The following is a 24665-nucleotide window of genomic DNA, read 5'->3' as shown; positions in this document are numbered from 1 at the left end:
ATTTAGACCGACCGGAGGGAGGATTATATTCCTTTATTCTCTCCATCCTTCTTTCTCCCAGTAGGATCTCCATGTTCATTGGGGGAATTAACAATTCAATTAGCCTCTGGGAAATACACCCCCTCCCCTTTACTCCATTCATATTTATTCACATTTTATACACTTAAAGTAAACAGCAGCCATCGCTTCTGATAGTCACAACGAAATTCAGAGTAGAGCTCACTCTCATGTCTACCTGAAATTCAAAAATATTCACAATGAGCTATGAAAAGAAATAACACTTGGAACTCTGGGCAATCCCTTCCATAGACACTGTCCATTTTGATATTGCACTGCAACCATACATTTTCACAGCTTATGTTGGCATGTCTTGTCAGGTTCAGACACAGAAGTATGTCTCCCCTCTATTGACACCACTGTCATAAATGTCAGGTTGACAGATATTCAAACAATTCTACAAAGTGGTTTGTTGGTTTAAGAGGCTGGGGTATTAACACATTTGTCTCTATTAAAACAGCTGTCTGTCAAGCAGGAACAGCTGTCTAAACTGTCAATGTGGTGCTTTAAGTATAAAATGCTTGTTTCTATTGTGCAACTCAGTCTGAGTCTGTCAGGGTGAATGAACAAAGAAGGGGGTGGGGGGAGAGGGAGAAGCAACACACTCCCAGAAAGCACTCATGGCCTCATAGGGGATAAACAGAATACAGTCATGCATACAGTCTCTTTACACGAATACCTCAAGTTCTATGTATAAATGTTTGCCTCCTGAGGCTAAGCCAGTCAGTATGTTAATAGCAGAATGAATACACACGTATTTCTCACACAATACCAGACATAAGAAAGATACAGTGGTGTACCAAAAGTAGCAACTTTTTATTTGAGTTACAATTATTTACATGTAATCAAAGACAACGTCCTCAAAACTGGTACAAACTTTTTTCGTCCTGCAGCTGTCTTTGTATTTTTTTGTTTTTACTTCAAAATGACAACTCAGAAATATTGTAGAAAATAAAAAATATCAGCTTCAGAAAAGTAGTCTAGCATTCTAACATCCACTAACCACTATTTACAGGTGTTTACATTCGGAATTTCCTTTCATTACAGAAACCGTTTAACAACCAAACGGAAGCAAACAGAAAAACGGAACGAAACGGACCTAACTGAATTTGTCCAATAGAAACCCTTGTTTTGTTTGTAAAAACGTTTTGCAACAGAATCGTCATAATGAATACATCCTAGATTTGCAACTCAACTTGCAGGTAACATGTCTGTTCAATTGCAGCTCTACAAATCAGAGGGAAATGAAATCTGTATGGCAGTCATTCAATCAGTATCTTATTGGAGCACAGGACTAGTTATAGAGTAGCTGAAAGGAGGTTTAGGGGTTCTGGTTCACCGCTCAGAGTAGGAAGGTCATGTCCAACATGACGCCTTAAGACACAAGGGGCAGTAAAGAAACACTACAGCCCTGTCCAGAGGCTACCACAACAAGCAGATCGGAAAGGATAGGTAAAAGCAGTATGGTAGTTACTTCACTTTTCCCTCCGATAAACTAGGTAGAATTGTCACCATTTTACTATCCAGTGCTCAGAGCTGGGGGTGCCTAGGGGGTTGGGGTTAGGACAGGGATCACCAACGCAGGGTACTAGGTGTGCAGACTTTTGATAATTACTGCAGGGCTGGATGCAACCTGCACCCCTGCAGCTGCCCAGAACCAGGTGGTGAACCCTGGGCTTGGTTCTGGATCAGCGCTACTTGAAGTGGTGCGATACAATGCCCACCAGAGGAGGCTGGTGAGGGGAGAACGGTTCTTAGTAATGGATGGAGTGAATGGAATGGTATCAAACGTGTTGCCATTCCAACCATTACTAAGAGACAGTCTTCTTCATTTAAAGTGCCACCAGCCACCACTGACACCCACAGTATGGGAAAACAACAATTATGTTCAATGAGGATTATGCCAGTTGGCCGAGGTTTGGTTATTATTAAGGTCAGTCCGGTTTACCAGGGTTTCTGGGAGTGTAATGAAAACCGTACATACAGTAGTTATTATATCCAACCACTTCAAGTGATGTGTTAGGTGGAACATGTAAAAGGTAAGGAACTGTAGAGACTTGAAGCATCTCACACAGCATAAAAACAACCAATTGCAAATTTAAAACAAACACAAAACTCAGTTTTTTTTTACTGTAAAGTCAAATTTGGAAGGGCAATGAGTAATTTTTTTTTTAAAGCATTCAAGTGCCATTATTTAAAAACAAAGACTTAAATAACATTAACAGTCATCCTGAATTGATGATTTCTTAAATGTAGAATGATGTTACATTACATGACCTTGTGAGAAGAACTTAAACAAGCATGATGCACTGAAGAAAACGCCAGAAGATTTCAACTTGACTGCGAGCTTATGCAAAGGGACATAACCAGAACTGAAATTTAGAGAGGGGCTTTCTACAGTTACCTTCCCTTTTCTACAACCATCACAGGCCATTGTGTGTGTGGTGTGTGTCTTGTTCTTCAGAATGAGAACGCATGTTGAAGCAATGCTGGGGGACACTGTTGGAACACCGATCTCTGGTGGATTCTCTGTACAGCCCGTTCTGCTGGGGATGCCACATCTGACATAACCTTGCTAAGGTTGCCAGATCTGGTGGGACCCTTGTTGGGTTGCCAGATCTGAAAAGATGTCCCCTTATCTGCACTCAGAGTGCAAAGAAGGGTTCACTAACAGTGGTCCAGGTAGTCTATGACACGAGAGATGGACTTATGCCCTGTGGTGCCAAATGCACACTGTTGAAAAAGAGATCGGAGAGAAAGTAAGTTAGCTTGTATTGTGCACGTATGTAAAAGGAGAAAGAGATGCTAGGTCATTATCAAAAGACGTTGCCTACTTACAGTAAGGTTCATGAAATTTAAGAACTTCTTCAGCATTTCTGTCATGATTGAGAAATCTCCCTTGGGAAGGTTTTCCCGCACAGTAGTCACATTAACCTGAGGAGAGAGAATGAAGCAAATACACATTAAGGGGGAAAATTTCCCTCTCGCAAAAATACGCAACCAGCTAAAATAACTAAGCAATGACAAGTTATTTTCAGCTGACCTTTCGGTGCATCTGCACAGATCTTGGTCAACTCTGCACCGATGTAGGTTGAGCAGAAAATGACTCATGATGAGGTGTTTAGGGGAGAAGGCTACTAGCTTTCCCACAGATTTCCATTTATCGATGGGCTACAACTAGGCTTTTATGTTACCTATTCTTTATATTTATCCAAAAATAGCCTTTGTGCTTTTATGTATTTTGTCATGTTACGTTTAATAGCCTACTTTCTGACAGACTCAAGCTCTCACAAGTGAGTTCTGATGCAGCATTATGCAACTGAACTGCAATCAGGTTCTTTTTTCTGCTTCCTCTCATATTGTTATTTGTTTATCAGCTAGGACAGAGGTAAAGGGGAAAGAGAGAGTTGCTGAATAAGTGTTCCGGATTCAATCGCATGCTGCAGTGGTATAGGAGTTCTAGAGGCAGTGGCTTAGACCACGATCTGGTTCTTCTATTCACCATGGACAAAGTAGAGCACTGCAGTTGCCTTTACTTTTCACTTACTTGTTAATAAGTATACATACATATATTATTGCCATTGTCTTTGACAAGATTCAATTTCTCTTCCTGATATTTTGCAAGGGGAAAATACTAGCACTACACAGATAACACTATTAGCAAAAGGCTCTAAAGGAAAATGCCACTCTAAGAGACCTACCATCAAGACAGAAGAATGGCACTGGTTTGCAGTAGCCTATACAGATGTAGGATCTTAATTTGATCAGCCCGTTGCAGGACAACATTCCTGTAATTAAAAAATTGTAGGCTATTTGAGGTTTAAAAAGGCTTCTGAAGTTTATAATTTCCACTTTGGATTTCAAGACATTTTCTGTAATTGAAAATCAAATCAACCACTAATGTCCAAGTATAATTCACATTTCCTGTTGCTGCAGGATTATTTTCCTGCTGTAGCAAACTGGTTCAAATTAAGATCCTACATCTGTACTTCAAACCTGCAAACTCAATCAAGCCCTTTATTGATTAGTTGAATCAGGTGTGTTAGTGCTGAGATGGAACAATAGCCTGCACCCCCAGTGCGAGGATTGAGGAACAGGGTTGTCGCTAGTTTGCCGGAAGCTTACCTGACTGCCCTGACACAGACAACCCAGGAGTAGAGCTGTGTAGGAAGCCACAATGCTGTCCTCCATGTGCTTCCCAGCATGCTGCAGAGCTACACCACCACAGAGAGAGAGAGAGGGAGAACAACACTCAACATGGAGTAATGATACTATTGGAAACTGTTACAAAAAAATATTTTACACAGACCCACATCTTTACCTTTGTTGAGATCTAGCTCCTCGTCTTCCTCGTCTTTCTTTGTGTCCTTTTCCTTGTCATTCTCGCTGTCGTTGGTTTCTGCAGCGACCCACTGAATCTCGCCCGACGTCTCCTGCCACTCCCCACTCTGGTCCTGGGGCTTGGGCGGTTCGCTGATGAGGTCATCAGTCTGCGCCTCAGCCAATATGGCTGCTCGCTCCCGCTCCAGGAAGAACTGTGGACGGAGGAAAAGACAGTCAAACTCCTGCCAGACAGACATTAGCTCTGGCCATCGGCTAATCATCCGGTTACAGACTCATTTTCAGCCGGCTACTTTTTCCACTTCATATTAACTACGATGAACAATATGAATCTTTCTAGCAATCTATTGATAGAATAGGCTCCTGTCAGTCAAAAAGCAAGCGATGATAGGGAAACACATTCTGCCTCCCAGTACAATGTGTGTGCTTGTGGTTGGTTGCAGTCAAATTACTTTACAGAGGAAGAGAACATGATGCTTGTGAATCTGCATGTCAGTGGTAACAATTAGTTGAAATCCACGACAGCCTAATTATTGTTTTCTGGCACATTCATTTATTTCCTTTAGAGTGTTTCACAGTCTATTTACTGTGCTTTGACAACTGAACAGCAAGTGTTGACTAGTTTATAAAAAGGTCAACAACTGGCTGAATAAAGTCGATCTCCTATATCCCTTTACCATTGTTAAATCATGCAACGTAGTTATATGTCCAAGTTATCGCATTGGGGCAAGTAAACCAAAGGATTTCCTAGGAGGTCGGGTTTTGCCAGACAGTGATGTTAAAAGTGAGTGACTTGTCTAGTCAGTCAGTGTGGCCTAACGATCGCGTCGGAGAGAGACTTATTTGGCTCACTACGTTGCATAGGCTCCTGATGTGCCGAGGCTTTTTGGTGATTATCTGCAGATAAATGATGAAAACATTCACTGAAGATGGTGAATCATCTCTGCAGGAACAATAGGTAGAGGAGAGCCTCATTCTGGTCATTCTGGCTCATTAGGGCCCTCATGGAATCCAGGCATTAAAACAGAATTCAACAATATTCAAAAATGTATTGACCTTAGTAGGGAATAAACTAATGTATTGAAAAGGCATTCTTTTCCCAAGATAATCATACGACATGAACAGAGTGAATCGCATTTCCTGCAACTTTCTAAGAGCCAACGAGAATGCCCCCGTCTGTGTGTGTGCTGTGCACGCGTCTACCACTTTATGTAGCCATTAGCGATGATTTTGACAGTCAAAAATCTACTTCTCAGATTTTTCCCAGACCTTAAAAGTGGTCTCATGTGGCTTAAGCATTGTTGTGGACTTAGAAAACCAACTAAATTGGATGATTTATAAAAAAATAAGTGATCTGAGAGCAAAAACCTGAAAATCTAGAAAAATGGGAAACTGGAAAAAGAAAAAAACTAATACGGGATCAGAAAACAAATAAACAGATTTTATAAAGCCCTACCTAATGACCTATTGAAAAGAATTTAGGCTACGTAAAATCAGAACGATATAACACTTTACTAAATATTCCTGATCATATAGGCCTAGACGATATCCAAAATAACTAACAATACCCGGAATTCATACATTTTTCAGTAATTTAAATTGTAAAAAGTAATGTCTTTTGACAATTCACAACATTTTCCAATCTGGGAGGTAAAGTCAATAATGTGGCTGTGTATTTCTGATGGAATCAAGGCATTAGATTGTACCAGAGGACACCAAAATAGAGCTCATTCGGCAAAAAGGAATTCAGCCGGGGGCTACTCTATGTACTTGTGGAAGACGCAGACAAATGCACAAGAGTAACTCAATTACCTGTGTTTTTCGATCTTCTTACTACAAATTCCCTTCAAAATTATTCTGAAGTGGTGATAACAGAACTATTACCTGCACCAGAGCAGCCAGGGCACTTGAAGAGGAGCCCTTGGTCTTCTTCTCAGCCTCACCCTCTGTAAGGGCTGCTGTAGCTGGATCTGTGGAGGCTAGGAATTGTTCAGGGGTCTGGGTCTCTTCTCCCCCTGCCTCTCCCTGGATGCCTTCAGGGGTCTGGGTCTTATCTCCCCCTGCCTCTCCCTGGATGCCGTCAGGGGTCTGGGTCTCATCTCCCCCTGCCTCTCCCTGGATGCCTTCAGGGGTCTGGGTCTCTTCTCCCCCTGCCTCTCCCTGGATGCCTTCAGGGGTCTGGGTCTCTTCTCCCCCTGCCTCTCCCTGGATGCCTTCAGGGGTCTGGGTCTCTTCTCCCCCTGCCTCTCCCTGGATGCCTTCAGGGGTCTGAGTCTCTTCTCCCCCTGCCTCTCCCTGGATGCCTTCAGGGGTCTGGGTCTCTTCTCCCCCTGCCTCTCCCTGGATGCCTTCAGGGGTCTGAGTCTCTTCTCCCCCTGCCTCTCCCTGGATGCCTTCTGGGGCCTGAGTCGCTTCTCCCCCTGCCTCTCCCTGGACGCCTTCAGGGGTCTGGGTCTCTTCTCCCCCTGCCTCTCCCTGGACGCATTCAGGGGTCTGGGTCTCTTCTCCCCCTGCCTCTCCCTGGACGCATTCAGGGGTCTGGGTCTCTTCTCCCCCTGCCTCTCCCTGGACGCATTCAGGGCTGGTTGAACTGGTGAACTCCATGTCCACCAGACAGTGGCGGTTTCTGGCACTGTACTCCACCAGGTTAATCAGCAGCCCCAAGCCCTATACCAGCGTGCACACACACAGACAGGAGAGGAGCGATGCTGTTAAAAAGGCTCAAGGACATACACTTCATTAAGACCCATAATAAAACATTGAGCACAAACAACCTGCAATTACTACATTGAAGCGTCGGTTTTAATTACTACCTAGGCATTCATTAAGTGGCACTTCAATGAAGTGGGTACACAGGACCCACATGTTTCAAAGATGGGTACAAGTAACTGGATTTGTGTAATCATTTCCATGCAGGCCTACAACACACACAGCGCCTCTCACCAGGACTCTGATGTCAAAGCGTTGTTCCTGAGGTATGTAGCGTGGGACCCGTAGGACACAGTTGAGTGCTGTGATGATGAGCCGGTCCTGCTCTCCAGTCTTAGTGCTTCCCCACTCTAAAAAACCACAGTACAGTCCAAAGTTACCACTCTGCCGCCACCCTGCAGCTAGCTGTGGTGTGTTATGAGGACTCTAGCACAGCTGGGATGCGATCAAAAGAGACGAGGAGCAGAGAAACAAGGCACTAGGATTGGGAACGCATTGCGCTAGCTACAATGTTGCTCGATGTAGAGGTCATGTTGATGCAGTGATATTACCATTGTCGTGGGTGAGATTGAGTAGCACCCCTATGACTGCCCTCATGCAGTCCTCAACGGCCTTGCCCACGTTGCTGAAGCTGCAGTGGGGCAGCGCCGTGCCTGACGAACACAGAGAGCTCTTCACCTCCCGGCTGTAGCGCTGAATCATGTCCTCACAGTACCGCAAACCTCTGAGAGATGAAGCAAGAGAGAGAAATGAAGCAAAAGAGAGAGCGAGATGGCGCGAACGACAGAGAGAACGCAAGATGGAGCGAGCGAGCGATGGAGCAAGCGAGCGTGGGTGTCAAAAGATTAGCATGCGTTTCAGTCTCTCTCACCTGGCAGAGGACACTATGAGCTGAGAGTCCTTGTAGGCGATCAGGTAGCCCTGGTTCTCTGGGTTCTGCACAGTCACCTGCAATGGAAGGACAGAAAGACACACTAGACTGATATTGAAATGCCTTTTCAATTGTCAAATCAAAGCTGGTCAGATGAGGCAGATGCAGAGTCAATGTACTTTCCCCTCTTGTATTCAATTAATGGATTTCAAACATCTGAGCCTGCCAACGCTCCTTGATGTTGTACTTACACTGTCCAGTACTCTTAGACACCTCTCTGCCCCCCATAGCGATGACACCAGCTTCTCCTTGTCATCCTCTTGGCTCAGGTTCTGAACACATTCTTTCACTGCAGAAGACAATAATTCACATGTATGCCTAACAAAGTAAGATGTCCTAGATAAGATGCAACTTATGAGACTTCCTAAGTGAACATATTATTATTACGATTATTATTGCGTAGTGACTTGTATGATCATTGATGTTGAATAATACAACAAATGCAAAATATTCAAATAGTTGCAATGTTTAACAGTTTATGAAAAGCATATTTCCCAGTACTGACTTTTACCAGTTTGTATTGCTGTAGACTTGACTGCCAGATGAGACCAACTCAAAGTAAAAAGGACAAATCAAACATTTCATAACCTACCTGGCACCCTTAACAAAAGAATAACCTCAAGTCAAAACTGTTACAACACACACCTTTATCTACAATGTGGTCCAGGCCTCCCAGTAAGCGCAGCTCTTCTTTGAACCAGTCCCCGGCCCTCTTCGAGGTCAGAGACAACAGGGTCTCCATGGCCAGGTGACACGACTGCAAAACAAACAAAGTGCTATAGAAATCCAACTCACCACCATCAATACAAAGATCATTATTCTGATTGACCCCGCGTACCGTGATGTTCTCCAGGTCCAGGTGCTTGTTGTGAACCGTCTCACACAGCTTGCGGATCTTCTCCTTGACTTTGGTCATCTCCTTGGCAGTGAGCTGGTCCTGGTGGTGGCCCGAGTGGTCGTGCTCCAGCTCCAACAGTCTGATCATCAGCTCCAGACTGGCCCGGTCCAGGTCCATGTTTAACCTGTCTCTGCTTAGGATGTACATCAGAGAGGCAGTACACAGGGCCAGGTTCTGGAGAAGAGTGAAGGGAGAGCGGCGAGGGGCAACAATCAGTTCAAAAGCATTTGGTTGCAGGGGAAGACCTTAAATATTCCCTTGTTTATTCAAATTCAGGTTCAATAGCAAAATGTGAAGCATCTATAGCACAAATAGGTCATCGCCACAAATAAGCTGAGGTAGATTTATTGAAACCCACTGGTTTCGTTACCATTAGTTTGGGTAAGTTACTACAGTTTGAGTCAATTGTGGTTGTAGACGTCAGATTCCTACCGGATGCAGCGGGGCATCATTCAACATCTTGAAGACCTGAGCCACCTTCCCTCTGGCCCGTAGGTGCATCCGGAAACTGGGCATTGCACACCTTGCGGCTAAACTGATTATACTAGAGAGGCGCAAGAGGGGGAGAGTGTTGGAAGAAGTTCATAGGAGAAGAGCACATAAAAGGATTGAGTGGACAAGTAAAAATAAAGATTCTTAAAAAATATTTAAAAAAAATAATCACTCCATGTTGTCCTCTTGGATTGAGCACACAGTGCCTTCGGAAAGTATTCAGACCCCTTGACCTTTTCCACATTTGTTTTTTTTAACCTTACAGCCTTATTCTAAAATGTATTAAATCTCCCCCCCCCCCCCCCTCCCAAATCTACACACAATACCCCATAATGACAAAGCAAAAACTGATTTAAAAATATTTATCATATATATTACAGTTGAAGTCTGAAGTTTACGTACACCTGATCCAAAAACATTTAAACTCAGTTTCACAATTCAATCCTAGTAAAAATTCCCTGTCTTAAGTCAGATAGGATCACCACTATTTTAAGAATCTGAAATGGCAGAATAATACTAGAGAGAATTATTTATTTCAGCTTTTATTTATTTCATCACATTCCCAGTGGGTCAGAAGTTTACATACACTCAATTAGTATTTGGTAGCATTGCCTTTAAATTGCTTAACTTGGGTCAAACGTTTCATGTAGCCATCCACAAGCTTCCCACAATAAGTTGGGTGAATTTGGCCCATTCCTCCTGACAGAGCTGGTGTAACTGAGTCAGGTTTGTAGGCCTCCTTGCTCGCACACGGTTTTTCAGTTCTGCCCACACATTTTCTATAGGATTGAGGTCAGGGCTTTGTGATGGCCACTCCAATACCTTGACTGTTGTCCTTCAGCCATTTTGCCACAACTTTGGAAGTATGCTTGGGGTCATTGTCCATTTGGGAAGACCCATTTGCGACCAAGCTTTTACTTCCTGACTGATGTCTTGAGATGTTGCTTCAATATATCCACATAATTTTCCTGCCTCATGATGCCATCCATTTTGTGAAGTGCATCAGTCCCTCCTGCAGCAAAGCACCCCCACAACATGATGCTGCCGCCCCCGTGCTTCACGGTTGGGATGGTGTTCTTCAGCTTGCAAGCATCCCCCTTTTTCCTCCAAACATAACGATGGTCATTATGGCCAAACAGTTCTATTTTTGTTTCATCAGACCAGAGAACATTTCTCCAAAAAGTAGGATCTTTGTACCCATGTGCAGTTGCAAACCCTAGTCTGGCTTTTTTATGGCGGTTTTGGAGCAGTAGCTTCTTCCTTGCTGAACTGCTTTTCAGGTTGTGTCGATATAGGACTCGTTTTACTGTGGATATAGATACTTTTGTACCTGTTTCCTCCAGCATCTTCACAAGGTCCTTTGCTGTTGTTCTGGGATTGATTTGCACTTTTCCCACCAAAGTACGTTCATCTCCAGGAGACAGAACGCGTCTCCTCCTGAGCGGTATGACGGCTGCGTGGTCCCATGGTTTTTATACTTGCGTACTATTGTTTGTACAGATGAACATGGTACCTTCAGGCGTTTGGAAATTGCTCCCAAAGATGAACCAGACTTGTGGAGGTCTACAATTTCTTTTCTGAAGTCTTGGCCGATTTCTTTTAATTTCCCCATGATGTCAAGCAAAGCGGTGCTGAGTTTGAAGGTAGGCCTTGAAATACATCTACAAGTACACCTCCAATTGACTGAGATGATATCAATTAGCCTATCAGAAGCTTCTAAAGCCATGACATCATTTTCTGGACTTTTCCAAGCTTTTTAAAAAGGCACAGTCAACTTAGTGTATGTAAACTTCGACTTCACATTACATAAGTATTCAGACCCTTTAGTCAGGGCTTTGTTGAAGTACCTTTGGCAGCAACTACAACCTCGATTCTTCTTGGGTATGACGCCACAAGCTTGGCACACCTGTATTTGGGAAAAATCTCACATTCTGCTCTGCAGATCCTCTCAAGCTCGGTCAGGCTGGATGGGGAGCGTTGCAGCACAGCTATTTTCAGGTAGCTCCAGAGATATTCGATCGGGTTCAAGTCCGGGCTCTGGCTGGGCCACTGAAGTACATTCATACACTTGTCCTGAAACCACCCCTGCATTGTCTTGGCTGTGTGCTTAGGGTTGTTGTCCTGTCGGGTTCGTGGTCACCTCCCTTACCAAGACCCTTCTCCCACGATTGCTCAGTTTGGCTGGGCGGCCAGCTCTAGTTAGTCTTCCGAACTTCTTCCATTTAAGAATGATGGAGGCCACGGTGTTCTTGGGGATCTTCATTGCCACAGAAATGTTTTGTTAAACTTCCCCAGGTCTGTGCCTCGACAAAATCCTGTCTCGGATCTCTATGTACAATTCCTTCAACCTCATGGCTTGGTTTTTACTCTGACATGCACTGTCAACTGTGGGACCTTATATTGACAGGTGCCTTTCCAAATCGTGTCCAATCAATTGAATTTACTACAGGTAGACTCCAATAAAAGTTTTATAAACATCAAGGATGATCATTGGAAACAGGATGAACCGGAGCTCAATTTCAAGTCTCTTAGCATAGGGTCTGAGGAACTGAATACGGTTTTTTATTTTTAATACATTTGCAAAAAAATCTAAAAACCTGTTTTCACTTCGTCATTATGGGGTATTGTGCGGAGACTAAATGAAGAAAATTCCTCATCAATGCGTTTTAGAATAAGGCTGTAATACAATAACATTTGGAAAAAGTCAAAGGGTCGGAATTCTTTCCGAAGGCACTGTGTGTGTGTGTGTGTGTGTGTGTGTGTGTGTATATGGAAATGTTAAATAAGAAGAGCTCTTTTTGCCAAGGTGGACAATGTTGAGTGGGTTTATCTTACCTAAGGCATCGGGTGTTGAGTGGCTGGCTACTCTTTAGGCCTGTCTCCAGGTACTCAAAGTCATCAGTGAACTCCTGGTTTTCACCAAACTCTACCACATCGTTGAAGTGCTTCACATTATGCACAACCGTGTACAGCTGCAAGGGGGGAGAGATAATGACTGACATTTACACAAGAAAATGGCACTGAACATTGAGCAAAATAACCATGATTTAAAATTGTTGTTATCTAATGCAAGTGTCTGTGTGCATGTGTCTGTCCAAAGAAGAAAAAAAAAGAATTTCACACAGCATGCAAAGCGGCTCCACTCGATTAGTTCCATTAGCTGACTGGGATAATACTCCCTTATCAATAACTATGTGTGTGTACGCAGGCCACCAAAGGTTATCTAAGGCGAAGACACTGCCCAACGAGATAGATTCGGTTCAGTCCCTCTTGGTAAGGGGGATGTGGAACCAACTGTCTGGTCAAGAGCACGAAGGCAAATCTGCTAGCTGTGGCTAGGCCTTAATGAAACAGCATGCTCCTCAGGAACCCTCCTGCGCATACTGTGTTATAAATTAACAAAGACAAGCTTACACTGCGCTCTAAATTGACATCAACAGTCTAAACTGTGTTTGAAATGAATAACGAAAGAGTGGCCTGCGGGAGAAAAAAAATTATCCATACAAGCACGCAAACGCAAATTGTGAAAATGGCAGATAAGCGGTCTGGTGATATTAACAGTGCAAAGATCATGCCGACTGTCTTGAGGGAGTGACGCGTCACCCAGCATGCCTGGCTCACCTCCTTGTGTTCCTTCCTGCATTTGAGAGCCGTGACGATGTCCTGGTAAGGCTGAGTGGGGATGGTCACAGACTTGATGACTTTGGGCGGTGGAGGAGGCGCTTTGAACAGACCGTCGTCTTTGTGAGAATTGGTGTCCTTGCTGCTTCCGCTCGATATGCTGGCCTGGAGAGGGGAATAAATCAAAAAGCAAAGTTAGACGAGACAAACAAAACCTAGTTCCAGGTGCCCTTGGACAATCTAAAATGTCTCCTATTGAGACATTTTCAAAGTCTTGACTAAGCAGAACACAGCTAATATTGATTTAAATTTCCCCCTCTGAAATCTCAAGTAGGTGAGGCTGCTATTTGGTCAATGCATTATTTCTAGGACAACGCATTGTTAGACAAAGCATTGTTATCGGCTTACTAGAGATCGCAAATTCAATACATGGTGTGCGTGCGTGCATCTGTGTGTGACCAGTGTAAGGCAGAGCCCTGGCAGTGTCCTAGAGTAGTTCTCACCGGAGCAGTGTGCGCGCAGGCAAGGGGTGGCAGAGGAATCTCCTCAGGCTCAGGCTGGTTCCAGTGGCGAGCATTGTACACAGCTTTAGCAGGGGACTGCACAACACACAACCACAGGTACAGGGTAAGTACAGGAGCACTGGGAATGATTACAGTACAGCTTTCAGTAGTAGTAGAAAGGATTCATGATGAACTAGCAAAACAAACCTCGACTTCCTCAGTTTTGGGAACAGTAGGTACTACATAAATCTGACTTATTATTAGCCTCATAATCACAATAACATAGGAGCTAATAGTGGAGAATTGTATAATAAACAACTTCATAACGTATAGACTTATGAAGCTACATGGATCATTTCATGAAGTTGCTTTCTGAAGACTCCTGGACAAAATTGGTCACTTCTTTTAACCTTGACCAAAACCGACTTCCGAAATAAATACATTAGTCCCCTAAATCGCACGTTGGGGACATTTAAGTTCTTCTTATACTATTATCCTATCATCTCCATGACTCCATGAAGCTCACTTTAATAAAAATTCTATCCATTTGAAAAACAGTAATTATTAAAACATTAGATCTGCAATAAAAGTGGTGAGTTTGTGATGGAAGGAATACAAACATCAGACCTGCTTTATGTTTTAATGATACTGAATAGGTCTACCTAGGAAATGGGTATGTTCAGACTGCATTCTAATGGAAACCTATCCATTTTTGAAGTCGTCTAGTGCAGGGTTTAGCAAACTCGGTCCTGGGGTCCCCCCCTAGGTGCATGTTTTGGGTTTTGCCCTAGCACTACACAGCTGATTCAAATAACCAACTCATCATCAAGCTTTGAATCAGCTTTGTAGTGCTCGGGCAAATAAACATGGACCCAGGTGGGCCCCAGGGCCAAGTTTGGGAAACCCTGGTCTAGTGCATGTCCTGAATACGACTGGCCTATATTGAGAGGATATTGTGATTAACACAAACCATGTGTTTTTTTTTAGCTATGAAACCAGCAGACCGATTGGTATCAAACAACATTACTTGCATAATTTCTGATTCTGCTTCCCCCCTTACCATCACCCCCCCTCTACATTGTAAAATAATAGTGAAGACATCACAAGTATGAAATAACACATATGGAATCATGTAGTAACAAATCAAAATATGTTTCATAGTTTATGTATTCACACTATTATTCTAGAAAATAGTCCAAATAAGAGAAATCCTTGAATGAGTACACATCCAAACTTCTGACTGGTACTGTGTGTGAGATATATCACACACACAGACACTATAAAATATTAAGAACCCTCCTAATATTGAGTTGCACCTGGTCAGTATGTCATGGAAAGAGCAGGATCGTAATGTTTTGTACACGCAGTGTAAAGTTCTCCTATTTGTACTGGACTCCAAGTGAAATCGGCAAATCAACCAATCCCTCAAGTCCACAGAATAATCCATCTTTCCCAGTCTATTACAATTGTGCTACATCTTGTTTTACTGTGATGTCACAAGGGTCTTGAAACACTATTTGTACCATTTCTACAGATATTGCCCTACAAATAAATATTTTACCTAAGAGTATAATCATATTTTCCATTAATAGATTGTGGCTTTTCAGATCTAACAGTACTGTTTGTAAGTCCATCTGAACACAGACATTAACAACCACTGCTAGACCTGACTGCAAATGCGAGCCACCGAAGGACAGTACCAAAAGAGCTGATCTATTGATTCGGTTTCTTCATTGCAGTCTTTTCACAGAGCTGACTGTTCAATGCCCCATACATTGCACATTATTTGTGTGTAGCGAGAATGTTTGTTTAAATTGAAAAGAATGGATTGATGCGTCAAATGTTTTGTATCAGTTCATATTGTGACATCAAATATGTTCCAACTGTCTTGAATTTTAAGCTGCATGTTGTCAAACCTCTCAACCTGAAGTGAAACTGATTTATTTTATGATTCACACTAGTAATTTTAAGCCATGCATGGTTTTTGATTGGCGGCAGACAACCCAATTAATTCCTTTCTCTTTTGAGTAATTGCCTCTTCCATTTTTGTGGCAGAGCTACAATGAGCTGTTTATATTTTTGCATGTTCCATCCAACAAGTATGTGAGTAAAGTATGTCAGACCAAAAAAAAGAATGACGAAGCTGATGGAAAGAGCAAATGTCTGTAAACCTTTCAAATGTCGACAAAACAAAATACGCTAGATACGGGTGGATAATTTGTCGTCTGAAATAGATCATGTGACAAATGGCAGCGGAAAGAATTTATTACCTAATTGTTGATAGAATAACTAATGTCTAGGTAAATTACTCAGACCCCTTGACTTTTCACTTTATTACGTTACAGCCTTAATTAATAATAATAAATTAATATAAATAAATATCTATATATGTTTTTTAAATCCTCAGCAATCTACAAACAATACCCAATAATGACAAACCTGTGGTAAATTCAATTGATTGGACATGATTTGGAAAAGGCACACACCTGTCTATATACAGTCCCACAGTTGACAGTGCAAGTCAGAGCAAAAGCCAAGCCATGAGGTTGAAGGAATTGTCCGTAGAGCTCCGAGACAGGATTGTGTCAAGGCACAGATCTGGGGAAGGGTACCAGAAAATGACGGCAGCATTGAAGGTTCCCAAGAACAGTGACCTCCATCATTCTTAAATGGAAGAAGGTTGGAACCACCAAGACTCTGCCTACAGCTGGCCGCCCGACCAAACGGGGGGCCTTGGAAGTGACCTTCAAGGAGGTAACCAAGAACACGATGTCACTGACAGAGCTTCAGAGTTCCTCTGTAGGGATGAGAGAACATTCCAGAAGGACAATCTCTGCACCACTCCACCAATCAGGCCTTTATGGTAGAGTGGCCAGGCGGAAGCCACTCCTCAGTAAAACGTACATGTCAGCCCGCTTGGAGTTTGCCAAAGGCACCTAAAGACTAACAGACCATGAGAAACAAGATTCTCTGGTCTGATGAAACCCAGAAGGAACTTTTTGGCTTCAATGCCAAGTGTCACTTCTGGAGGAGACCTGGCACTCCCACTCCTTTTTCTATTCTGTATAGAGCCGGTTTACGCTGTTCTGTGAAGGGAGTAGTACCAGATCTTCAGTTTCTTGGCAATTTCTTGCATGGAATAGCCTTCATTTCTCAGAACAAGAATAGACTGACGAGTTTCTGACCATTTTGAGCCTGTAATTGAACCCACAAATGCTGATGCTCCAGATATTCAACAAGTCTACCCCAATGGTGGAACAAACTCCCCCACGACGCCAGGTCAGCGGAGTCAATCACCACCTTCCGGAAACACCTGAAACACCACCTCTTTAAGGAATACCTAGGATAGGATAAAGTAATCCTTCTAACCCCCCCCCCCCCCTTAAAAGAGTTAGATGCACTATTGTAAAGTGGTTGTTCCACTGGATATCATAAGGTGAATGCACCAACTTGTAAGTCGCTCTGGATAAGAGCGTCTGCTAAATGACTTAAATGTAAATGTAAGTCTAAAGAAGGACAGTTTTATTGCTTCTTTAAATCAGCACAACAGTTTTCAGCTGTGCTAACATAATTGCAAAAGGGTTTTCTAATTATCAATTAGCCTTTTAAAACGATAAACTTGGATTATCTAACACAACATACCATTGGAACACAGGAGTAACGGTTGCTGATAATGGGCCTCTGTACGCCTATGTAGATATATAAAAAAATAAAAAATAAAAATAAATAATCAGCCGCATCCAGATACAATGTCTCCACTATCTGATCAATTTGATGTTATTTTAAAATGGACCAAAAGAATTTCGAAGTGACCCCAGACTTTTGAACGGTAACGTACATATTACCTCGACTAACCGGTGTCCCCGCACATTGACTCTGTACCGGTACCCCTCGCTATTGTTATTTTACTGCTGCTCTTTAATTATTTGTAACTGTTTTTCTTCTTTTCTGCATTTCTTCTTAAAACTGCAGTGTTGGTTAAGGACTTGTAAATAGGCATTTCACTGTAAGGTCTACACCTGTTGTATTCGGCGCATACGACAAATAACATTTGATTTGACATGCACTGGATACAGCAGGTGTAAACGGTACAGTGAAATTCTTACTGTGCAGAGTACTGTTGAGGAACTGTTGCTGAATTGACTGTTGTTCAACTGTTGCTGTATGACTCAGCTACTGTGGCTGGTACAGTTACTACTTATTATTGGAATTAAAACAATCTGTTGGTCCTCTTAACTGGCTTAAATCACTCATTTTGATGGTCAATCTAGGCATGTCAATTATGAAAATGGTGCGACTTTCCGCTCGATTTGGTAAAATGTTTGAGTGGAGAGAGGTTCTTGTGACGTTTCTGAAGAGTCATGTAATTAGGCCTGTCCCATTCATCTGCCTTGCAAAAACGCTTTTATATATCCAGTGAAGCAAAGCAGACGTGATCCTGTCATTGATTCCAGCACAATTATCCCTTCAAAAGAGAATGTTCTCTGGCTGCTCACTCACCCATGAGTGCTTGAGACATATTGAACATCTACTCCCCTTAGTGACAGCAATTGTAGCTCGTATCAGTGTTTCCTCATGAGCACAGCTACACACAAACAAAACTCTTTCCATACACAATCTCCATCTCACTCACACACACATACAATCCACACACATACATCAGACTTCGGAACTTCCTCATAGGGATGTTAATGGTTAACCGTTAAATTGGTTAGCCGCCAAAGATGCATTTGACACGTTATCTGTCTATAGGTTAATTTGCATAATTAAGTGTATTAAATTGGTGTATGTGTATTTTCATTAGTCGCCATGTATCTTAGTTGTCACACGCGCACAGCATACAGAACCTAGTTTGAGGAGAGGAACGGCACCTGTCAGACAGCGCCAGAGCACCTCCTTAAAAAGCTGCCACTGGAGTAAAACACGCTTTTATAAACACCAGTCATTGCGCAATGTGCCAATACCAACAATTCTAAATGCAATAGTGTTAAAAACAGATGGCCACGATTAAAAATAGCTATATTTATTTCTCATCTCAACGTAATTCAAGCGCGCCTCTCATTCGAGTGCATAGGCTATAATAAACGGTAGGCAGACTATCAGCGAGTCACCCACCACTTTGCAACGTGAGCTTGAGGCAGTATAATTGTTTGAAACCTGAATAGTTTATTTTACTTCAAATAATGAGGCACGTCTTTCTTACCTTGCTTCAAAGTAGCCTAGCGAAATCCAACTAGAGAAACGTGGAGGCAATTATTATTATTTTAATTAAGACATAATTTCTCTCCTGTTCTGTTGGTTTTTATATCAACTTTCTTTCGTTAGTCCAGAAGCACCATCCTAGTCATATTAGCAACCCATCCTGGTGGTTGCTATTAGATTCCCCATCTTTCTAAGTTTCTAACGCTCGCATTAGCTGCACTGTTTAGAACTGTGTTTCCAGCTAATTGCATTTTGGCAAATATTTAATGCCGTTTTATTACAAGAGTTGCACGTTCAATAATAGGCTATAGCCTTTTGACTAAGACAATAGGCTTGCTATTGTCCATTCCTTGTATGCATGCATAGTAGGCTATTTTCTGTTGGTCACCTAATTTTACTGTTTGGAAAAAATGGAACTGTTTGTTGACCGGTTAACGAGGTTAGGTTAGCTGGCAGCAAAACGGACGGAAATGTGCATCCCTACTCCCTCACCTTTTTTGGTCCACTGAAGATCTTCCTGCCAATTTCCTTGGATGTGTCCGCTTGTTTTCCTGAACGACCCTTCTGCTCTTCAGACCCACCAAGATTAGAGTCATCAGAAAACTCCAGAATATCTGAGAGTGGGGGAGCAGCACAATGAGGTTAACAGTGGAATCAACATGATGGAAATACATCTACAACAGAAATCCAGTTACATGGTGAAGGCAAAACTGACAGTAAGCAAAGCATGAGCCTAACAAATGATCATTATTCACACACACACCACAACACAGTCATGAAGAGGGCACGATAATGCCTCTTCACCCTCAGGAGGCTGAAAGGATTTGGCATAGGCACTCAGATACTCAAGAGGTTCTAAAGCTGCACCATTGATAGCATCTTGGTATGGTAACTGCTTGGCATCCAACAGCAAGGCGCTACAATGGGTAGTGCGTATGGCCCAGTACATCAATGTGGCCGAGCTCCCTGTCATTCAGGACCTCTATACCAGGCGATGTCAGAGGAAGGCCCTAAAAATTGTCAGACTCCAGCCACCAAAGCTATAGACTGCTCTCTCTGCTACCGCACAGCAGGTGGTGCCAATGCAACAAGTCTGGAACCAACAGGACCCTGAACATTTTCTACCCACAAGCCTGCTAAATTATTAGTCCAGGTAGCTATTGGTTAACTATCTGCATTGACCATCTTTGCACAAACTTTTATCACATACGCTGCTGTTACTGTTTATTATCTATCCAGTTTCCTTGTCACTTTATCCCTACTTATATGTACATATCTACCTCGTACCCCTGCACATAGACTCTGTACTGGTACTCTGTGTATATAGCCAAGTTAACATTACTCATTATGCATCATTCCTTGTGTTATAATTTATTTATTTATCTATAATTTTTTTCTCTTTGTGTTGGGAAGGGCTGTAAGTAAGCATTTCACTGTTGGTCTACACCTGTTGTTTATGAAGCATGCAACAAATAATATTTGATATTTTGACAGTATGACATAGCCTATCTCACCTGTTTTTCATACAGCTAAAGCCTCTATTACCCATAGACAAACACAAACATCAACAGTATACATCACCTGTATTGCTGCTGCTCTGGCTGTCCTGAGAGTCGCTGGGCTGAGGGCTATCCACACTAACAGCCATGGCTGCTACCGCCGCTGCTGCAGCCTTCTTGGCCTTCCTCTTCACTTTGACACGGGTGCCATCCTCTTCGTCACTGTCGCTCTCGCTGAGGTCGTCAAAGCCAAAGTACTTTATCTTGTAGCTGCTCCCGCCGGCCGTGGGGTCCGCACCATCCTCCCCCTCCTGGTCACCCTTGTCCTCAAAGCCAAAAAACTCCAGCTTGGTCTCCTTCTTGGATTTACTCTGGGTGGTGCGGAACCTGATGTTACAAGAGGAGAATCATTTAATTTCAAATCAGCAGCTGACATGGAACACACGAAAACATAGTCGAAGGATTCAAATGTCTTCTAAAAACAAAAGAGGTGCTTAAATCGAGAGAACAGAATCACCTAGGTCTCAATGTAGTAGAAACATTTGGTAAACCACATATAGAATACAATTATAGGGGCAAGGTAAAGTAAGTGGGTATAAGAAGAGACATTACGTGCTCAACGGTAAATGTATACTACCGTTCACACGTTTTGGTTCACTTAAATGCCCTGGTTCTTGAAAGAAAAGCACATTTGTCCATTAAAATAACATCAAATTGATCAGTAATACATCACTCCTGTATTCCAATGACACGTTGTGTTTGCTAATCCAAGTTTATCATTTTGAAATGCTAATTGATCATTAGAAAACCCTTTTGCAATTATTTTAACACTGTATTTCTGATCAATTTGATAAAAAATTGACAAAAAATAAAATGCTTTTCTTAAAAAAATATGGACATTTCTAAGTGACCCTAAACTTTTGAACGGTAGTGTACATTTGTACAATATCAAGAAAGTAGTATCAAGCATGTCATGAAGGACCAGTGGGAGGGAGGAGTTAGAGTGTACTGTCTGGGCCACAGCCAGTGGAGTCGTTTACCTGTTGGGTTTGGTTGGAGGTACGTCTGCCTTCTTCCTCAGCCGTCCCACCGCCCGCAGGTCAGTAGGGGGTGTGCTGGTGATGAGCTCGTCCATGCTGCGCTCTATGGAGTCCTGGATGGTGACGTTACACACCGACAGGCAGGATGGATGCAGCACCGTATAGTCCCGTACCCGACCCCTGCCAGCAGGTTTGGCCGCCGTCGTGCTAGCATTAGCACCGCCGCTACCGCTGGCAGCAGACACACTGTTGGGCTTCAGTGCAGCCGGAACGCTGGCGGCTACAGGCAGTTTGACGTCGCAAGCAGCAGAAGCATCTGGAACGTCAGAGGCCTTGTTGGGTTTGGGACGGATGTATTTCCTAGTGTTGGAGGGCCTGAGGAGGAACGGGGAGGGGGGAAGGTTGTCAACAGGCTCGGCCTGGGCCTCCTGTTGAGCACTTTTCATCCCAGCTGAGAGCCCATCCTGGGAAGAAGAGGACTGTGAGTCTCCGCTAAACCCTGGTGCCTCAGCTGAGTCTTTTTCCTGGAGAGGGTCCATGCTAGTGGAGGTAGAAGACCTTTGGGTCCCTATTAAGCTCCATTCCACATAAGGGTCCTTGGGCACAGTCTTTGTAACAGAGGACTGAGCAATAGGCTTCTGGTTACTGTCCGATTTACTTCTGTACAAGGACTGGCTACTCTTTTCTGCACCCTCATTGGACAATGTTTGCTTGCCTGTGAGCACAAAGCAGATGAAAGAGCAAGTTAACAGAAGGAAGCAATATATATTCTACACAAGCATAATATTGTAAAATAATACAGTTTCAGACTTTGTTCAACACGGTTGTTTGGTTTGTATAATTTCTAAATCAGTTATTCTAAATGAAATGGGTACAGACCTGCTGAGACTAGTGTTACAGTAAAGCCTGATCTCCCTTTAGAGAGCTATCAGGGACAGACAAAGACGAGATAAGCTGACACAGAAGCTGCCAGCAGAGTGAAACAAGCTCACAAGGGAGCCTTTCACTTTATCTGCTCCAGAAATATCCACACCACCGCTCTCATCATAACCATTATCACAAGGATCATGTGAAGCAGTTGTCCTTCCATAATAAAAAATGCAACAACAAAAAATGAAATACAAGAGACATGCATGGTGTTCTTTAGCTACTGTATACATACAATTGTTCTACAAGCACCTGTGGAAACATGTTCCCACCAGACACACAGCAGCTCTACTGAAAGTGGTTGGTGCTGCAAAACACTACCACTTTAAGACAGACACAGGCTCATGCTAGACTTTCGAGCACCTCCCATGAAAACATGTCCAACATGTTTAAAGCCAACAGTAAGTCATCAGTTTTCTGGCATCCAGTTCTTACCTGTAGCTGTGCTGTTCCTACTGTTATCCACTGGGACTGTGGTTGTAGCAGGCGGCGTATTACTGGCCTCACCTTCAGCTGGTTCAGACTGGGGCACACAGTGGGAGGTGACAGGATTGGACTCATCGTCGCTGTCAAAACCAAAAGGATCCTCTGAGCTGTCGTCATCCTCAATGCGGGGCCTCTTGAGTAACTCAACTACCTCAGGCTTCTGAAGGGGCCGCTTGGAGCCCAGCTGGGCCTTGTAAGTGGTTTCTCCCCATTTGGTGCTCAGTGTGGCCTTCTTGTTGGAGAAGACCTCGTCAAATTTGGAGTTGGCCTCCCCTCCCTTACGGCTGTAGGTTTTACCAAATCTGGATGTCATGTTGATTGATATATGTTACATATTCTCTGTGGGTGTAACACGAGAAAACAATAACTTTAGTTAACTAGAACAATATGTATCTCATGCAAAGCTGGTGGATGGTGTGAAGGCCTACCTGCAAAATAGATTGGATGTTGTTTTTCCCTGAATACAGTTTATAATGGAGTAGCTGGTTAAATCAAACGACTAGTTATCAGCTTTAGCTCTGCCGCTGAGGTTCGAGATTACGTCGCTAATAAATTAGGTGTGATGGGGGTCATTGCAATGATGGATTCACTAAAACCACCGTAGTTACCTAAAGCATCTAATTAGCCGACTAAGCTCAATCAATTTTAGTTTATTCGGCTAGTTAGCTATCCAGCTCTAGTTAGCTAACCTTTCCCTTTCAACACTGATCTGAATCTATTGTATTTTCAGCACTAGTAACGTTAACAGCTAGCTAACCAGTTAACTAGTTACACATTGAAATTAAACATAAGCGCGATGTTGCGTAGCCAGCTCACTGGCCAACTAGTAACGCTCAACTCATGACACGGCTGACTGGGCAAATGTAAGAAAAAGGCCGGACATCTGCTAAGAACCAGCATTAGCCATGTATAGTAGTTAGCTAACGTTACTGCTAACTGTAGCTAGCTATGTTTACATTTCTAACGCGTTAACGTTTGTTAGCCAGCAAATGCAACGTTAAAGATGTTATTTTCTGTAACAAAAAGGTGTCGAAATGCATCTCTCAAAATTAGCTAGCTAGTTACATATTAAAACAAGATATGGTCCGAAATGCGTTTTAAAACACCGAAAACACACCTCTCTCAACTGTGGGACCGATTCGTCTGCACCCGGCTGGGCCTAGTCTGACTCTGGCGTACTGTAATCGCACAAAACAAGCCTTAACTTCGTGCAAAAACGATAGCTACAGTTTACAAATACGACGCAGATGTACCCGGAAAAAACTGCGTTTAAAGAGCTACATTGATAACCGAAATTGTCATGAATCCTTCCCAGATTCCGGACTTATTTTATTTTATAGCACCAGTGACTGCCATTAAAATTTACCCTCCCTCTGCCTTCGGATGCGGCCAAGAAAATTGCGTCACTTCTCCACAAGATAGCCGTTGACCAATCATCGAATATAATGTTTTGTAGTACCCAAGCGACTTTGACGAGTTGTGTCAGTAAACGTGTGTGTGATTGGATAAAAAATTAAAGAAAAGTGTTTTCGATGGAGGGCAAAGAGAGGGTGTGCGAATACATTTCTGCATAGTTCTGCAGAAGTATACTGCCCCCATTGTGGAATGAGCTCATAGCTACTGTAACGTCATAAAATCTGATATTTTAGATCAGTGTTTGTAAATCATAAAGTCCTTCCTTGACGATAAAATAAAAATGTGCCCTTTCTGGAAAATCCAGTTTAGCTGGTTGACCAGCTTGGTCAAGCTTAACGAGCTTGGTGAGCTGGTTGACAAGCAGTAGCGGCGCGTGCCTCCACTAGCCTATAACCTACCCAATAGTTGTGCACTAAGTACAAATTCAAAACAAAGTTGTAGCATGTGTAAAAGCATTTTAAAATACAAATAAGCGTTTGGCACTTAACTGGGATCAAGATGTATTTAAATGAACACTGCTTCATGAACAGCTCTGGGGCAAGT

The 24665-nt window shown here is 42.9% G+C and overlaps 1 protein-coding gene across 3 annotated transcripts; it reads right to left on the bottom strand.

Annotated features, from left to right (window-relative positions):
* Positions 1–854: 854 nt before the first annotated feature.
* On the bottom strand, positions 855–24131 carry LOC139562720 (wings apart-like protein homolog). 3 transcript variants are annotated; one of them, XM_071380684.1, is made up of 20 exons: positions 24073–24131; positions 22656–23045; positions 21294–22008; positions 20336–20640; positions 19247–19368; positions 13553–13648; positions 13050–13214; positions 12264–12400; positions 9369–9480; positions 8877–9110; positions 8684–8795; positions 8230–8327; positions 7979–8055; positions 7659–7831; positions 7342–7457; positions 6283–7065; positions 4379–4592; positions 4183–4271; positions 2896–2991; positions 855–2790 (listed from the first exon to the last, which is right to left on the bottom strand). In XM_071380684.1, the coding sequence occupies exons 2-20, from the start codon at positions 23017–23019 to the stop codon at positions 2725–2727; spliced, it is 4074 nt and encodes a 1357-aa protein (XP_071236785.1). In that variant the 5' UTR covers positions 23020–23045; positions 24073–24131; the 3' UTR covers positions 855–2724. The 3 variants fall into 3 exon arrangements, with proteins under 3 accessions (XP_071236785.1, XP_071236783.1, XP_071236784.1); XM_071380682.1 differs by having other exon boundaries at positions 23135–24127; XM_071380683.1 differs by having other exon boundaries at positions 23824–24127.
* Positions 24132–24665: the final 534 nt, after the last annotated feature.

Source organism: Salvelinus alpinus, chromosome 32, assembly GCF_045679555.1.
Source record: "Salvelinus alpinus chromosome 32, SLU_Salpinus.1, whole genome shotgun sequence".
Classification (NCBI taxonomy): Eukaryota; Metazoa; Chordata; class Actinopteri; order Salmoniformes; family Salmonidae; genus Salvelinus; species Salvelinus alpinus.
The sequence above is the reverse complement of the archived record's forward strand: the minus strand, read 5'-3'. Positions and strand labels throughout refer to the sequence as shown.

Bases quoted from the DNA above. Each gene is read 5' to 3' on its own strand.
- LOC139562720 (XM_071380684.1), bottom strand. From the start codon at position 23,019: ATGACATCCAGATTTGGTAAAACCTACAGCCGTAAGGGAGGGGAGGCC. The intron at 19,369-20,335 runs GTGATGTATACT...CCCCACTCTCAG, and splicing joins CCAGAGCAGCAGCAATACAG to ATATTCTGGAGTTTTCTGAT. The intron at 13,649-19,246 runs GTGAGGGAGTAG...TGTGTTGTGCAG, and splicing joins TCTTCAGTGGACCAAAAAAG to TCCCCTGCTAAAGCTGTGTA.